Source organism: Temnothorax curvispinosus, unplaced genomic scaffold, assembly GCF_003070985.1.
Source record: "Temnothorax curvispinosus isolate PA1 unplaced genomic scaffold, ASM307098v1 QBEX01015291.1, whole genome shotgun sequence".
NCBI classification, from domain to species: Eukaryota; Metazoa; Arthropoda; class Insecta; order Hymenoptera; family Formicidae; genus Temnothorax; species Temnothorax curvispinosus.
This window is the reverse complement of record NW_020225071.1, coordinates 45,071-64,102: the sequence shown is the minus strand read 5'-3', so window position 1 is coordinate 64,102 and position 19,032 is coordinate 45,071. Positions and strand designations below refer to the sequence as shown.

Genomic DNA, 19,032 nt, shown 5'->3' with positions numbered 1-19,032 from the left:
GTTTATTCAGCGTCCGTCGTTACGGCATTCCACGCGATTTTTGGAGTTACCGTTTATCGAGAGGACATTTGCGGATAACTTAGAGTATATAACCCAGAACGATTTCCAGTTTGGACTTCGTGGTAAAGGAGTTTGCGTGTTCCATCAAGTAAGATGGCACTTTATGTGGTCATTATGTAAATTAGCAATTACTTGCTCATAGATGTATGCATGAAAATTACCGGCGGTGTGGCTCGTTTAAGATGCTCTCGATCGACGAACCGGGCGTATTCAATGACACGCACAAATAGGAGACGTTTTACTTTAATTACGTTTGATGTTTCCGGAGTTGTTTTACTTCATAAAAGTTGCAATTGATAAACACATAAATGTGACGTTTGTGTACAATTTATCAAGAGAATTATATACTGATTACATATTTAGAATATTTGCAAAATCAGTGTATATTAATTAACAGAATAATAAATTTATTTTGCCAGTATATAGAATAACAATTAAAGTAATTTAAATCGACCTGACTGGCAATATATATAACGTCTTTCCGATATGAACACAATGTTCATATCGGAAAGACGTTGTTGTATATATTGCCAGTCAGGTCGATTTAAATTACTTTAATTATATATTAATTAACTGTTTTTGAAACATTAGTATCATAAAACTTTATTTTACTAAAATCATACTTTGTTTCTTGATTATTCAGCATAAATATCAGTTGCATAAACGGTCGTTTACTATTGATTATAGATAAAGTGTTGCTATTTGTCAAATACGAAAGTATAGAAAGTATAATATTTATATGAAGCTCGAGTGCCATTAGATTGCCATCGATCGATACGTTTAGTGTTAAATGCGCGACGGAAATAGGAGTCAAGGTTCTTACTTATCGAATGTATGCATAATTGAAGATGTAATTCATTTTGATCATCATTCTTATTCGGAAGATAAGTGATGGTTTCTGTCGACGGTTTTTGTCACGAATTCTGTCTTTGAAACGGCACCGCCGCAATCTGCATTATTTACGGCCTACAGGCGTGCGAACTCGGAATAAAAGCCGGTGGACAGACAACGAATATTTGACACGGCCAATTTGAATGCTAAGCGAGAGTGCCCTTTCGCTCTCCCTCCGTTGTGAAATTATGCCGCGGCTCAATATGCGTAATTACAGCGAGTTGTCATTATCTTTGCCCCAGGACTTCCTCTCCCCTTGTGCGCCTTGCGGCTCTAACGCCCTTCGACCGCGTCAAGGTAATTAGAGATTTACCTTAATTACCTTCTTTCCGCGATAGATGCGCGTTTTTCGGCCGTCCTGAAAAATTGCGCCGGCGGCGTGTAATGCGCCAATATTGGTTTCAAACGCTATGATCGTCTTCCGGCGATATTCCGTTATTTTTGTAAATTACTGCATCAGATGCAAGGAATTGCATTTTATTTTTAATGATATAATCCCTCCATAATTCATTCAGATAACATACTATTTGAAAATATTAGCTAAACAGTCGAATTTGATTTATCCAGCATATGCTCTGATCTATTCTATAAATTCGCGTAAAAATCTATTGTGATAACTCATGTCCATTTCGTTGCACTTTAGCTTCTTATTCCGATGTTTATTTTTTAATAAATTTCCGATAAATATTTTCTAACTGTTCCTCACACACGAACGTAAGCAAAAATTAGTTACGATCTATATTCAAACACGCGATAATTCACGCGGTTAGATGGAAAGAGAATAATTAGAACTCGAAATAATTAAGAAATTAGCTACCCAGTTATTGGAGTAATAGCGGAAGCATTATCTGGATAAATTACAATTCGACTGCTTGGCTAATATTTTCAAATAGTATGTTATTATCCGAATGAATTAAGGAGAGATTACATCATCAAAAGTAAAATGCAATTTCTTCTGATATTAGTTCCAGCTAATCGAAATATGAGATATATATTACTTTTTTGGACTTATCGTTTTTCTGAGAGAAAATTACTGATTCATTAAATAACTTCTCTGATATGCACGGTCGAGGTCATCGTCCGTTCGCAAAAATCTCATTACTGTCATCCTTTGACATATATATGCACTATTCATGCCGCCTGACACATTGTTACGCGTCACATATGTTTTTTGTGTCACAAGAACAGGTTCAGCGGTTGTCATTGCGGAATTGGCAAAATAATTAAGCGCTCGCTTAATACGACTGCATGACGTTGGACATTGCGACAAACGTTCCGTGCCCACGATTTGTTGGATTTCGGCCGGTTTAGCTAATTAGCGAAGGCGGACTTTATGTAATGTAAACGAAAGAAATACGGGTCGTTCATTAATCATCATTAAAGAATGATTCGGCGCTGCAAAAAGGCTCGCGCGAGATTTCTCGACTCGAAAGATGAACACACGTGCGAAAGCGACGTTGAGATGACTTGTGTATGTCTCCTCTCTTATCTTTTTTATACGCACAGTAGAAGTTTGCCAAAAGCTGCCTACGATCTCATACCCGCAATTCATTGAACTTCTCAGGTTTTGAAAACAGTCGCCATTCATTGCGGCACCTTAATCTCCACTAACCATCACTAATCCGAGAGTGCATTGAACGATAAGCCGTTAATATTCATCATTGAAAATTCGAATCAATTTTTCTTGTTGTACGAGAACGGTGTGCAAATAGATAAAAACGTCTTCGACGAATTTCGATAACATTTTTCACTTTATTAATGTATTCAATAAGATTGTTTTGAACAGCTCTTCGTGTAAAAATTACCATAGATGATGAGATGTAATCGCTAATCTATTTGTTGACATCGAACAAGCGATACCAGTCTTATTTATGTGTGTTTATATTGGGTAAAAAAGATTTTTAGGTGAATCACATATTTTGATTTAGAAAGATATATTTTAATTGCAAAATTGCGATTTCTCTGTTTATGATTTTCTAAGATCTTTAATGGACAGATTGAAAAATCTATTTAAATAATAATGCCAAATAATATTAAAATTAATTTTTCAGAATTTGTTGTTGAATGCATTATAATATTTATTATATTTGCTATATACAGCAGATATAATTTTATCATTATTAGTGATAGGACTTTCCTATTATTCAATTTGATAGTTGAATTTGACACTTGATTTAATAATTCCCTTTTTTTCTCCTTAATTACGCGCGTTATTTATGAGAAAGAAATTCCTAATAGCTGCAACATTGTTTGTCGAAGACACGATGTGAATGAAATAATTCTAGTTAGTAATATAGCTATCACGTGTTTATTATCTTTCGTAGAAGCGAAAACGGAAACCGAAATGGTCTGAATGGGTTGAATAAGACATTAGCAAGTCGGTGGTTTACCACGAAACGGACGAAGCGGCTCGATGTCTCGCTTCCCGGTACCCACGGCCCGGTACCACCGATAAATATGTCATTAACAACAATAATTTATCCGCCGCGCCGAGGACCGGCGGGCGCACCAGGGGTCTTTCAGCTGCTTCTTCCTTGCCAGAATGGCATCGTGCTTGCATATACAGGGTGGTTCACAATCTCCATGGTTTACGTATATACATATGAGTTCCTTGATCGATTCGATTAGTGAGAATTCAATCAAATGTCATTTTTTCTGTAACACTTTGACATCTAGTTTCGAGAGAATGTTTTTATATTAATGCCTAAATTGCGATTTTATTTAAATAGAGACAAGTTGAAACCGGGCACAGTGTGCATTCCAAGCGTAATCATGCAAATTATCTTGAATGTTTTTTTTAACTATATAAAACTTAAAAATTTATGTCTTAATATTTCTGACAAAGAACGACTTCCCAAATTAATCGTTGAATTCGCAGACAGAAAGAATTGCTTAAAATTTGAGAGACCGTATAGCCATGATAATTGAGCTGTCGTCCTCCGCCGTTGTCGCCACCGCAATTTTAATCGTTCACGCTTTGAACTCCGTGGGCGAAAGGCTTGGCGGGTCCTGGTCTGATTTCATATATAGGTATACGGGCCTTATCTGCCGACTTTGCGATTATTCTGCCGATTTTTGCTTCTGCAGTTCTTTACATTATTTGTTATTCGCTCGTTCTTTATCGAACTATGCTCGCGTTTTTGCTCTTAATCGCTCTTTGTATATGTCTGGCGTAAAATAATAGTCGCTACAAAACGGCTGTAAGAAAAATTTGTACGAAAATCCATGAAATTTATGTTAGGGAGAAAATAATATTAAGTTATAGTTTTTCTGGAGAGAATTTATCCCAAATTTGGCAAAACTAAGATTCGTGCAAAATAAATTGTCGCACATTTCTTCGTATAGCACTGATAAATTAAGGATATAAGATATAATAAGATAAGAACGAAGTCATTGAAAATGATTTTCGAAATTTTACTCTTTTCATGACTGAAAAAGAATAAGCACAAAGATTTTTCAAAGTTAACGAGCAAAAATAACAATGCAGAACTTTTCAGTAGGACTTTTGACGCAATTACATTATAATAAGTTAATTGAATTAATTTATAATTATTTCCAATATTGCTCGAATTTTAACATTAATTTAAAATCTGTATATTAGTTTCATATTAGTATGCTGGTCATTATTAGTTGTTCAAAAATTTTTAATAAATTTGAAATGATGGAAGATGCTTGGATAGAATGCAATAATAATATCTCACCAACAAATAATATCTGTCGCGATCTTCTATTGCGCATTAGTGCGAACATTTAATCATTATTAAAGCATTCGGATGCGCGCGAGGAAACTCGCCATACACAATAACAGTAAATTTCGCGTGGTTATTGGAGAAATTAGTCGGGGTGTGTCGGACGCTCATAAATAAAACCCAGACGACTAAAGATTTTAAAAGCATCGTTTGTTGTCTCGTCTACCTGATGGCTCAATATACCTGTGGTTTCGTAGGACTCATTACATATTCACGTCTCTTTCCACATTCACCCGCTACCGGCTAACACAGACATATAAAGCAAGCCTGATAAGATACCTCTCCATAAACGCGCGTAAATACAGCGGGCTTTCAGCCATTATATCGACCATTTAACAGTCGTAATTATTTTCATTGCTGCTTCACCGTGATCCGTGAAACGTGTGCATTACACGGACAATAATAAACAAAGTAAAATAATCTATGTAATGATAAAGATGTTATAATAAATTTCACAATTTCGTTTTATTAAGCATCACCGCGCCGTGAAATCCAACACAATAATAAAAGTAAGTGAAAAACTAGTAACGGTCAAGGTTTCAGAGGCGATGAACTTAACCGCAAATCACTTTTTATTTGATCTTTACGATTTCCTTATAGAAGCCGAAGATGTTGGAAGGGTTAAGAGCGCTTCCCGCGTAGGCTAATCGGCTGTTCGAATGTCAGGAGATATTTAATCCCAGTGCTTAGTTCTTAAGCACTTCTGTAAACAGATCATATTCTAAACTGACGCAAACGTTTCGTCAATATTTATCTTTCTGTCTCATTACCAAACTTCTTTCACTTTTCGCATTTAATTATAATAAAAAAATTATTTTAAATTGCTGCAAACATTATTAATTGCTTATTAATCTATTAATAAACCGAAAGAAATTGTACCACAAGAAACTGCTATCTTTGATATATCTTAAGAATTATATTTTTACGTTTTTTATGTAAAATTAAAATATGGAGGAAATATAAAACTAATAACTGAAAATACTTGGATATTCATATGAAATCAATATATTTTAAGCAAATAATGTTCAAACTGCCAAAGCAATCTATTTTCATGTTAATCTTCCATTACAAGCTTTTCTATAATTATATGGGTTATATCAGTCTTACACAAAAATCTTCTGTTTCTTTCTATTCTTTAAAGTTGTACCCGTTTGGTAGCTTTATCATTGTCATAGGCCGATGTGTAGTAACCTCCTGTAGTGCTGACGAAAAATCGATTATAGCTTTGAGTAAACGCCTTGCGTGCTAGGTGCGTGCGTCTTCCGGACACGTCGTAATTCATGCCGCAAGACTTTCACCGCTAATCGTTTGTCGACTTTCGAACTCTAAAAGATACGCAGCGTCTGGGTCTCGATAATGACGTAAATCATTTCATCTTGTTGATCGCGTTGTCGAAACGTGCGACTTACGTGTATGTATATGTTGCTCGGACATTTTTATTAATTCAGTTAACGGCAATAACGAATCCGTAGTAAAAAAAAGAACACCGTGATGAACAAACCCGCGAGAAAATATCACGCATTCTCGTGTTCCACGTCGTGCTAACTAATCGACATTCGGCTGGATGTGCATATGAAATGAAGCATGTCGAACGTCTCAAAAATTATACTGTTCAGATTTGCGCCATGTGGTCGTGAAGATTCGCGCGTGGTCGTGTGATGACATTTCGAATTAAGAGACTGCTGAATTATTCATCCAACTGCGGTCTGACAATGTGCAAAATATGAGCTGTGTCCTTGCGGGCATGCGTTACGTCATTCTAATCCGTTATCGATGTCTACCGACGAGTGGCGAAAAAAAAAGAAGAAAGAGAGAGAGAGAGGGGGGGGGATACTATTATTAGGTCGTCATATTTGGCCAAATATGACGAGTGGTAGAATTCGATAGAATTCGATATTACCGAGTCTTTTTACGCCGCTCGGCGTCTCATTATTTGCAACCTACAATCGAGATAAAGCTGTACAAGTTCGAATCGTAGATCGTGATTGAAAATGCGTGTAAGGTGTACGTAGCGTGTCCCGAGTTGGCAGTGTTGGCACTCGGGCGACGAGGGAGGGTACGGGCACGGGGGAGAATGTCGGGAATAAAGAATAGTCGAGAACAGATCCATCACCAGGTGAACGATCGACCGAACGGAGTTATCCGTCATCCCATCTCTAGGTTCACCAGCCGCGATACTCCTCCACGTTCGTCTCACCCTTCGTCCGTCTGTCCGCGAAGGTGTGGCCGGCGAGACAGACGGACTGACAGTCAGACAGTCGGTTGTCTTTCCACGTGTATACGCGCGCGCTTCATTTCGGATCCTCTCTTTCTCTCTCGCTTATACGATAAAAAGACCGCGCGGCCGCCGTAACGGCTTCCTGAAAGCATTTAATTGCCAGGCTGGCACGCGATCAAATATCAATTATCAACACTTTACGGAGCGAGAGTTCTTAAGTTCATCCTCGTCATCGCTCTGCGCGGAATAAATCGCTCCTATTTAAGCGAAACGGCTGAACTCGCCGAGCTGATTGAACATCAATATCCTCTTATCTTGGAATCATTGGCTTTGCATCTTCAATTTTATAATGCATATATTCGCGTATATTAAATAATTAGTAATTTTAAAATGATCTAATCTTGAAGAAAATATTCAACAATGCAACGAGTTTCCCGCGGATTTTAAAATATAAGTTCATCAATATAATAAGTGTTGACTATAAGTTTATACAGATTTTTATTTTAAACGCTAATCTTAGAATTTTTTTCTAGTGAAAAATGATTTCTGTAGAAACAAAGTAAACTCCATTTAATCTGTTTGAAAAAAGACTCTGAATGTTTAATTCATAAAAGATCAAGTTTCACACGTACACTTATAAAACTATTTGCCTTTGTCGAAATAAAAGATAGTCCGTTAATTGCAATAGCGATGCTTGAGAGGAGAAAAGGTAATGATACAAATAGATAGATAGATATAGATAGATAGATAGATAGATAGATAGATAGATAGATAGATAGATAGATAAATGGATAGATACGCCGAGGAGATTCAACCGCACTACGCCGCGCTTTGCGAAGCTCAGTAATGATGCGTTTATCTGAACAATCTCGCCGGCTGGACATTGTCCTTCATACTTAGTGAACGTCGCATTTAGCCGCGGGGTTATTGAACGCCGCATTCAGATTGCGTCGGTTGATCTCAGATTTGAAATCTACCCTTCGAGAAGAGCAGTGCGATCGCGTCTTGATTGGCAGCTTTCCGAAGACGTCGGTGCCGCCGCAGTGGAAGAGCCGAGCGCTTCCCCGGAGGCGTAAAACGGTATCAATACGCCGCACGATGCAATCCGTACATCAACAATAGTCACGATGATTATATAATATCAAAAACAATGATAGTAATCGCAATTGCAGAAGTACCACCGGTGATTACATGATTATATAAGATATCTCAATAAAATCGAGATAGGTATCTTTGTTACTTTTGCAAATACCAAATACGTTTTGTGTTATATTATATTCGAAGCGCAGTATATGGAAACGTATGTAAATTCCTAGTTTAGACTGTTTTGCTAAAATTTTATACCAGAAATATCACAAATAATTCTATTAATTTTGGAAATGTCAAGTATCTGCCATGGTTTTTCTAGAAATAACAGTAAATGCATTATTTCATATTGTGATGAGAATCTTCGATTATTTAAAAATCTTGTAGGGTTAGATAGAAATATAATTAATAAAGTATAATTATAAGAAAAGTACATATTGTAAAAATTCGAAGACGCTAATGTTGGAGATGCATCAGATTAATTAAATATTTATTCAATATTGATGTACAATATATTAATATGTAAATGTATAAATTATGCAACTGATAGCCTTTCAACGTGTCATGTAATGTCTAATTTTGTGAACGGAACTTTTGGCATATTAATGGCATCCGCATGCATTAATAAGCAAGAAATTTTCCTTTGAAGAACCAGTCGGCTATTCCCAGTGGCTGTTCGTGAGAAATACTCTATGCTTATACAAACGGAGCTTAGTTAACGGAATCGTTCGCTCATACACTCCACATCAACCCTGAACTCGAGAAACCCGCGCTCGAAGGCACTTGGTACACGTCAACGTCAGGTTCGTACCTACGTCGGGTAAAAGTGTAAGAATAGAATCGAGTGGATAGGTTCTTCTGTAGCTCGTTCTGTGTACGTCGGGCCGAAAAGAAGCGAAATAGAAAGAGAGAAGAGCACTTCTTCACGAGTCTTATGGCCGGTGTATGTCTTTAAAAACTTTCAAGAGGCATGCACGTTATCGTTAATAGTGTACGAGAAGAGGTCCATGAGGAAAACAAAGGCGCCATTGTCGCGTTTACGGAACTTGACGTTACAGTCGGCCCGCGGTATAATCGATGAGTCGTAATTTGATGACTCTATTTCTCAACGTCAAATGGTCCGAGCCGTGAGTGTCATTCGAAGAACTTTTCGCCTGTGGAGTCACTGTTATTAATTATGAATACGCTGTATTTAATACAGTAGAAGATTTTATTAGCAAAAATTGAGAAATAAAATTTGTTGATAACATCTGCAAAATATTGTATCCGGTTTATGAGTCTTAACTTAAAAGTTAACGAGATACATTGTATGTCCAAAAAGAAATCATAGCAGCGCTCGCCAAATACAGTTTGAGTAAAATTGGGATGTAAGAGCGTAATTATCGCGGACGAGGAGCCAAGGGAGGTCGACGAGACTTGGACGTCCACACTTCTGGGTGGCTCGTATAAAATTCCCTGAAGAACCAGCCGCGCCGCGCGCAGGAGGTCGACGAAATCGGGGTGGGAAAAGTTGGTCTCTGCGGGTTGCCGCCGGGTTCGTCGAATCTCCTGACTCACGACGATCGCCGTGGATACAGTGGTATTTCTACGACGTCTAGTGTAGAGATACGTGACGGCTGTTAACATCTTCTTTCGCGTTTCTCTCCCCAACCGCACTCCCACGTGAGACAACGCGAGTTGAGAAAAAGGACGATAAACAACGACCCCGCTTCTGGCGGGCTCGCTCACGTCTTTACAAGCATTCCTAAACGAGCGCGGTGCCATCGACAGGTGGAACGCGGATGTTTCCGGTACCGCGCCACATTTCGTGTCGTCGAGATAAAACAACTATGTTCGGCATAGCTCGGTAAGTGCCGCAGATAAGGAAGTCTCGCCGGAACGACTCCGACTGTCTTCATATAATCGCTTCAGGTTGTAATCTTAATTACGCCGAAATGCCGTTGGAAACTGCGTGGCATGAACGTATCAATAGTCGAGCTTGCTACTCAGTCTAAAGAAAGGTCTTCGAGAGAAATTTAGACGTTGAAACATGCGCTTATATCTATAGACGTTAGAGCTAAAGAAAACTCTTAACAGCTTTTGGATAAGAATAAAAGTGTTTTTCTGCGTTTTTCCTCGTTGTTTTAAAGAAGAATTTAAATCGTTAGATTTTCATTCAAGTGGCTCTTGCAATTCGTACCAGACATTAATAAATACACGTTACCTGATTCTTATCTTAAGTATTATTTTCATATAATTAAACGATATTCGTTTATTGAATGTAGCGCCTACAAATTTGTCGCTAAATGGAACGGCAGATGCACGGGTATTTTAATCTGTGACGGCGTTAATTTTATTTTTTTTGTCGCCGTACCGCGAACATAGATTTTATCGGCGTGCTATTCGCGAGGCGTCGAAAAGAGGTTGCGACAACAGACTTCATAACGCGAATCGTGTAATCACGAGATGTAATCAAGCGTTCCATGAGATATCGCAGGTTAAATGAAATGTCATAAACCTCGCTCGCGACTTTAATGAAAACGTTGGCGCACCAACAACGTACCGTGAGACTCACTAATTACTGCGTCCTGGCGATCCCCGGGATTAAGCCGCGGCATTACGTAGATCACGACAGCTTCCTAGTTGTTGATTAATATGTGCTATTATAAAATAAACTTTGGCGCGTAATTCTCGGGTAATTTGTACGGGGAGGCTGCCAAAGAGAGATAACACGTAGGGGACACGATAATTAACTCTATACCAATCATCGTTAGCGGGGCGCGCTCGATCGTTGTCCGCTGCGGCGAAATCGTGCGATACACGCCACGAGCGCGCGCGTGGGCATCGATGTGCAATGCACTATCTCGGTAATAAACGTACCATTATCCAATTTACCGTTTTCTATAATTCACGTGCGCGCCGACGTGCATAGCAGTACGCCGTTCGCTTCTCGCAAGATTGATGATTTGCCTATCTGCGCCAGCGATCTTTATTTACATATAATTAACTCGTGGCTCTTTGAAGTTGAATTAATTATCCACTAAAATGCACGATTAATACGCTCACCAGTCTTAGCCTCTCTTCCTGTGTAATTTCTCCGCTTTCATGACAGCTATCTGATGGCATTAGCGAGCCCGCGATAATTCATACGTGCCTCTCCGCGAGATCGCGAATCATTTTTCATATCCGTCATCGAGCGAACGAAGTCTACTTGTATTCATACCGACGACACTATCGAGGGACATTACAGATGTTTAAATCTGCTTACATTAGTTATGAAAACATTGTTGTCCTATCCTATTAAAGGAATTGGATTTGTATCATTTTGCTTTGTTTCACGGATCTCACATTTTCTTATTTCTTCCTTTCATTAATATCTTTGTTAACAAATACACGAGTCTTTACCCGTGTTTATCGATAAATCACATAAGCCAAAGCAAAAAACTGATATTCATACATTGAAACAGCATATATGAACTTCATTTTGAAGAAGTAAGTATGCATATGATGTAATTATTTAAAACGACATTAATCTATTTTTTAAGATATATTTATATCACAGTTTTTCAATGTTCATCTTGAAAAGACGTTATATATTGCCAGTCACGGTCGATTTAAATTACTTTAATTGTTATATATTTATATATTTATATATAATTATCATTATGTTTAATTGTGCATATCCGTAGTTATCTAATTCATGTCTTGCCGCGAATAATAAGATTGTCATAAAAATTTCAGCATCTACATAGATTTTTTCTTTAAGAGGCAGATAGATTAATCTACAGTGATGTGATATTTTATCCTGTTTTTGGATTCTCTTTAAATTAAAAAATGTTCTGTTTTTCGTGAAACAGCGCAACAAACGTTAAATTCGTACGCTTGCAATCACGTGCTCGCGATCGAAGGAAATCGCGCACGAGTGGTAGCCTACGCACTACTCGAATACGTCGCTTCGCCGGCCCTGCCAATAAATCTACGTGGGCGAGATCGGCTTTTAGATTAAAAGTGCACGGCTCAGGGCACATAAAGAGGCGGGAAGGTGGGACTCGATGGTTACCCCATGAAATTTTCGTTCACGCGCACGGGACCCCCTCGCTACTCGTTCTCGTTTGCATTCGTCGGCATCGCGCGATATACAGGCGCGAAGGTGCTTACTTTCGTCGCAGCGAATGCCCGACACTGTGGCTCGTCGAAAAAGGAAGGCGTCGAGAGGAACGGGGGGAACGACGACGTGGACGGCGAAGAAGAAGAGGAGACGGAGGAGATGCTTACCGTTGGACTAAGGGAGACTTCGTTACGTTCCCTTGGTCCAGGCGTATACGCAACGAGATAACATCGATCCAGTACGGATATACGCGAGAGAGTACGGCTACCTGCTGGTTATCGTACCGTGAAAATAGCGAAATGTGCTCACAGGCGTATAGCATGAATTAGATGTACGATTTTCCATTATTTACGGGAGGGTTTTACTTTTTATTATACTGCAGAAAATTCTAACTCTGTCTCCTCGCATCGGATAAAGCAATGAAGATATCAATCTAAATAATTAGATAAAATAAATAGATAAAAAATTAAGATATTAATTCTAAATAGTTCGATTAGTTTCTGTTACAATTAATGCCATTATTAATGTCTTAGCGTATGGACTGTGAGCATTTGAACGTGATTGATTTGCATGTCGCAACTTTATGCGCATTATTTCTTATTTTCTCGGGAATAAAGTCTAAGTCGCTTTGTGCAGCGTAGTACGCTTTGCTTAATGTCGCGGTGCAATTAATGTCCGGCGATTTATACACGCGCCGTTATGCGTCGAGCATTATTAAATCGATTTATATTCCGACGCAAAGCGCTGAGATTAACCGCTCTGGAACACGAGATTTCTAACACAATGAAAGGCAAATGTTAGAGTCCGACAAAAGTATTCATAAATCCATAATGGAAGGTCATTTTTCTGTATGATTATGTATATAGTTAAAACAGACGCTTATGATTTTTTTACAGTTATTTATTTTTTATTTATTTATCTGCTTTATTTTAAATATTTATTAAAAATCCGTAAAATTATAGACATATTAATTTATATAATAATTAAAATATGTTGTGGAATTGACTATAAGAATATTACATTCTTTTGCAAACTATTAAGATAGCAAACTTAATATAGATACTTAAAGATAGCAAAAATATTCGTAAAAATTCAAATTTGTAGAATTTTTTTAGTCTTTTTTTTACAAGCCTTGAACTTGAACGTTCACTATTACTTGAAAACATAATAAATAACACTCGAACTACTTTTCCTTGTTAACTTGATACATTTCCCTGAGTGGAACGTTCCTTCAGGGTACAGTAATTAATCACCCTTTGTTCTTATATTTGCGAATCTCTTACTGGCTCTCCGTGTGAAACATTTTTACTCGTCGTTCATAATAAATGCCACCCTCGTCGAGCGTTAACGAACCTTCGCGCAGATCTCCGAGTGCGAAATGTACGAGTTATTGCTCGCTGTTGAAGTCACGCCGAATCGTGCGGCCTACGTCGACACGAGGCAAAAGACCGAAAGATACTCGTAAGCTCGCATTAAGTCCGTTCTCTCCTCTGTTTTCTTTGCCGGTCCCGATCTCCCCGTCTTCCTCGTTGTCTTTCCTCGTCGACAAGCACGGGGCCTGCATCATGTCGAGAGTAAGAGGCGCGATCTCGTAATTATTACGTCGTGAAGGATAGGAAGTGACGCGATGATTACCGCCGTTGCCAGCCTCCTTGAAGCCCCTGATGCACCGTTCTCTTGCTCCGATTCTATTTTCTTTATTTACCGCCGGGTTCCACTCGTGCGCCATACTACTTTGTGATTTGGCGACGAGGACGTCGCGTCGCGCGTCTCGAAACATGTTTCTCACAAGCCGTGTAGTACATGACGCGTGCGTTTATGAAGATAATAGAACGAGGAAATTTTTCCCATGTGTTACAACAAGTTATAACGTGATAATAATTAAGGTTTAATTGGTATGACGATGGCGTGATGACTAACGACTTTCATTCGGAGTTCATAAACGGTTACATGTTACGTCTCTATTCACGCATAGAGAGTATCCGTTGGTATTGTGATTGAACTTGCAAGAGGTATCAAACGATTTTATCGTCGTCGGAAACAAAGGCGTCGAATGATCAAGGGCCGGGATTAGATTCGGATCTAATATAAAACTTCGGCTTTTTCATCGCGACCGTAAATACGCTATGGCTATCCGATACAAAATATAAAGCACGAGAGGAGATTGACCCAGCGAATCATGCAGCAGTGTAAAAGTGCTGTCATAGTCCTGACAGGGTCAATTATCCCCACCGTCGACCGCCGCCATTCTCGACGTTAATTGTCGAGCGGTATAACGTAGCACGACATGCCAGCAGCGCAGGCGCCACAATAAAAAGAGGAGCAGACGAGGAGTGCGTCCTCCTCGCACGGTAGGATGCACCCAGCCGCCATTTTGGTGGCGGTGCAACAGAGGCGTAATAACTGCGGGAATTCATGGTAATGGCGATAATGCGTGCCCGAACGACGGGGTCCGCGGGGCGGAAGAGGATAGGGGCGAGGCCCCTGAAGAAGGCCCACCGGAGGAGTGGGGAAGGCACCGCGTGTCATGATGCAGAAACTTGTACGTTTCGTGCGTACGTGCGAACACCGATCCCGAAGGGGAGAATCATGGGAGCGGGACCGGCGTGTTTCTGATTGGTCGGGGCACATCAACCGGATGTGAAGGTCGGCCTACGTTGGGGGAAAGCATCCGAGAATTATCCCTTGCAGTTTACACGTTACGATAGGGAACTCAGGGAGGTCCGTCGAATTCTTTATAATCGACAATTGTTATCTCGTTTCACTCATTAATATATTTTGATCGAGTTCCTCCATTTTGAAGTCGAATTTAATAAAAAAATATTTGATTGATGCACAATTAATGTCTGGCTTCGTGCTTCCGCTTTAAAATATGACCGTAATGGTTCTAGCAATATCTCCGTTACGAGAATTAATACAGCTGCTGATTAATATAGATGAAAAATGAGAAATAAGTAAAACGAGAGATAAGGAACAGAAAAGCATAAAGCTTCTAGCGATCTTGCATAGCAATTTTCCATGATTTTGCTGCGGTTTTAATATTTTTTAATCTGCCTCCGTTTTTTATATAGCAGGATTACTATTTTCCGTTTCTTTTAGCATGTAATTATGAATGAGAAAGTAATATTACCATCATGTAAAACTGTATTAAATGCATTTTTTGTGCTCTTGCAATTAAGATGTGACAAAAATCGCGAACAACGAAGGTGGCAAAAAATGCGGCACGTACTATGTACGCCATGTTTGCATTACTTATCATTACGTTTAATGATCGTGCTTAAGACGGTCATCTCGTGTGCTCGTAATAACGATCTCTCTTATAATCGCGCCGATGTTTATTTTGTGTCCAACCTTTGATTTGGAGCACAATCCGGAATAATGAAAATCTCCATATACTTTCTGCGTGCGGCAAGCGGAGTGAGAAATAAAGATATCTAAGAAGATTGTAACCAAGTCATAGTATGTAGATATTCTTACAAATTTAACCACGAGCTGCTAGATAATTAACGTTTAGCGTTCCAATAAAAAAACTTTTACATCGTTTATAATTTTTATTTTTTTAATGAAATTATATTGGAATAATATATGAAATAAAAACTTGTACGCGTGCGGCATAACGATAATTAGAAGAGAATCTAACGCGCTTGATATTCGTGAGGGTTCCTATAGAGGAATAGAAATTTCACAGCATCGTTACAATGAACCTTCGTTGACGTTTATTCGAGAGGGATCTCCCCAAATCTTGAAGCACGTACTAGACTGGAAAAGCTGTTTGACGAATAAACACGTTGCAAACATGGTTGAGTGTGTATACGAGGAATAACCCTCGGTTCTGATGTGGACAGATGCATGGCTCGAAAGACCACTCGTCATCTTTCGAGAACTACTAGCTGAAGTGATGACAAGAAAAACTGACAGAGCATATGACGAACGCCACATTATTTGAAGCGAACATATTTCGATAGTATTTTTCCTCGTGCCGGATAGAAAATTCTTGGATTGCGTTCGAGTGACCTAATGTGGAGCAATTAAAACATTTAATAAAGTTCGGCGTTTGAAAGTTAACGGTGTAAGACAGAATGAGTTGACAGAATTAAACGTTTTTATTTTTTTTAGTGTCGAAATCATACTTAAATATAAGTAGTTTTATTTTATGAAAGGAAGAGTTCTTCACAGTTTTTCACACTCATGAATTTTTCAAAATTTACTTATTTATTTTTAAATTTATTTAATAAAATGATAATCACGGGATTTATTTTTTTTTAATATATATAATTTTATTTTATGTTATGCTTATATACTGGCTTTTATTCGCGTAGATTTTATATGTTAGATTTTGTTGTTTTTGATTATGCTTGTATAATAAATGGTTAAATTAAAAATAACCAGCACATTTTCCGAACGAGAAAAAAAAGCGATAAAAATCTAGTACGACGAGAAATGTATAAGACTTACCAAGGGTGCCGTCCAGGGAAAAAGAATGCCTATCGTTTCTCCATGCCCACGAACACAAATCGCAGGTGGTGAGCCCATCGGTGGCGATGCTCTCTTCGGGTAGATAAGGTGGTCTAGGTGGTGGCGGTACAAAACTCCCAATAACAGCCCACAGGGAATCGACGTCGTTGCCGACGCCGGTATAATACAATAATTCTTCTTCGGCGACACCGGCAAACCAGTCCATATCGTTTACACTAGGATGGACTGTGTTCGTACTTGTCGTGGTTGAACCGGTGACTGTAACCTAAAAATGAAGAAGGTGGTCAATGCAAATTCACATAACATGAAAATGTGTTTAAAAATGCACGAATTGCGTTCCTCACTTTTTCGGTTTTAATGAAAAATTGTCTTTGATTGTAAAAATTTTATGATTATACGAAACGTACAATATATTTTTATATATGCACCGTTGGACTTATTGCGCGTTTCTTTAACTTAATTTTAAATAGATACCTGAGAAATTATTTTCACGTATTATAGTTCTGATTTCTCTATTTTAATTATAACTAATAATAGTTACAATTAATAAGAAATTTCACAAACTTTTCTAATCATATTAAAATTAATTCTATAAAAATGAATTGCTAAGCGTAATCTGCTGCGGTTTACATTCTGCTAGTCTATATGTGTCCCAATGCTCTGACAGTCCCGAGTAAACATGACTAATGGAATCCCCATCATATCCCTGCGCAGTTGTGGAAAAAAATCGAATGCATCCAGTCTGTCTCCACGGGTACATGTTTCAGGAAATGGCGGGGCAAACAGACGTTAAAATCAAAAAGAGTGAGGAACAAAGTCGGCGCATCTCTGAACATTTTTCTTGCTTGAAACAGTGGGGAACACCGGATGAAGCGGGTCTTCGCAAAGAGACGTTCAGTGTCCTAACTCTTACGACAAACACTGGAAACTGTATGGGCGGTAGCAAACAAATGCGCCTTCTTTCTTCCTCGCTCAGTTAGATCGCTTCCTGCGTCTCGTACAAGAATTTAATGAACAAGAGACTTGACAAACAACAACATCCATGCGTTAATTAAAGAAATGAATTATCAAAAGCTTTGAAATATAGGTACTCTTGAAAATATTTGCGTATGGAATGTGGAATGTGTAGCAGATAACGAGAATTATAAGTACATATATGTACGAGAATTTTTTATTTTGACATAAATAAGATAATAAATGTATTCTGCTATATGATGTATAAGATGAAAGCTTGTGCAATTTAATACATTTATTAATTCAAAATTTTTTGATGCATAGGTATATATGGGATATATTTCTTTATGAAAGAAACAAACATGCACCTGAGATCATAACGTGATTGCGCATGAGCTAGGCAAGAAAATCGAGAAACATTACCATGTATAGCGTTCCATATTTCCGAGTGAGTAGCATAAAAAATATATATATATGCCTTTAAGGTTTGCGTAGCTCGTCAAACAATGATTACTTCGAAAGACGATGATTGTGTAAGGTGAAATTCTATGCCGTAAGACGGGGTTTAACAGAGAATTCAAAATCGATAGATATAGCGAATGATTATTCGTTAAGCTTTCTCCCGATATTTTTGGCCGCATGGTAAATTATCGAAACACAGAAATATTAGAGAGATATTAGATGAATGTATCTTTTTTTTTCTTATTTGATTACCATAATTGTAGTATAGTAGCTTGAGGATATAGGAAATTCTTCGAACATGAATCGCACGCAACCTGTAATAACTAATGGCTTTATCCATACGTTGCTACTAGGCATTCCGACATGTTTCATGTGAACTGCATATCAATCTAGGATATGCAAACAGATATTCAAGCGGAATAGTACATTCATAATTTTAGTATTAGAGATAAATGTAGTTCATCATGATAGAACGGAAATAACACGGCGCTTTTAATATACTTTTACAAATTACTGTGAGTAACTTTCTTAATGAAACGCACTAAACGTTTTGTAAGGAAGTGTTGTATTTAATTTAAAGCTAATATCTCAATCCTGATTTATGTTTGTTTAATAGGAAAGTTGCACGTAATAATTAAATAAAAATCGAATACAAGAATATATAAGAGAGTTTTAAATCTATCTACAAATTATAACAATCGCTATTAGGCAAGATGCATTAAAAGAACCGAACGATATTCGTGCGCGGTCATTATACTTTAACGGATTAAAAAGATTGAGGGGCGTAGAAACAATGCCGCGCGAAGCGTTCCTCTCCATTGAATTCCATCAGTCTCGGATCTGGTCGAACGATCGAACGAAATAATCTCCCCATGAGGGATCCATTTGTGCGGCCGCGGTGGTTCTTCGTGCTCGACGTTCGCGTCGCCCGCGCCGGTAGAAGGTCCAACGGTTTGCGTATCATCGACGGGATCGGAAGAGTCACTGTGTTTATTCTCCTCCCCGTTCTTTGTCGTGGCTTTTCCACGGCGGCGGCGCGGCGGCGAGGT

The 19,032-nt window shown here is 38.4% G+C and overlaps 1 protein-coding gene across 1 annotated transcript in view; it reads right to left on the bottom strand.

The window, feature by feature from the left end:
- The window catches only part of LOC112465517 (TSC22 domain family protein 1-like), a 79,052-nt gene that overhangs the window by 22,048 nt on the left and 37,972 nt on the right, over window positions 1-19,032 (bottom strand). Inside the window, exon 2 of the mRNA XM_025033085.1 lies at window positions 16,547-16,832. Within this exon, the coding sequence (XP_024888853.1) occupies window positions 16,547-16,832 (286 nt within the window). The remainder of the gene's footprint in view (window positions 1-16,546; window positions 16,833-19,032) is intronic.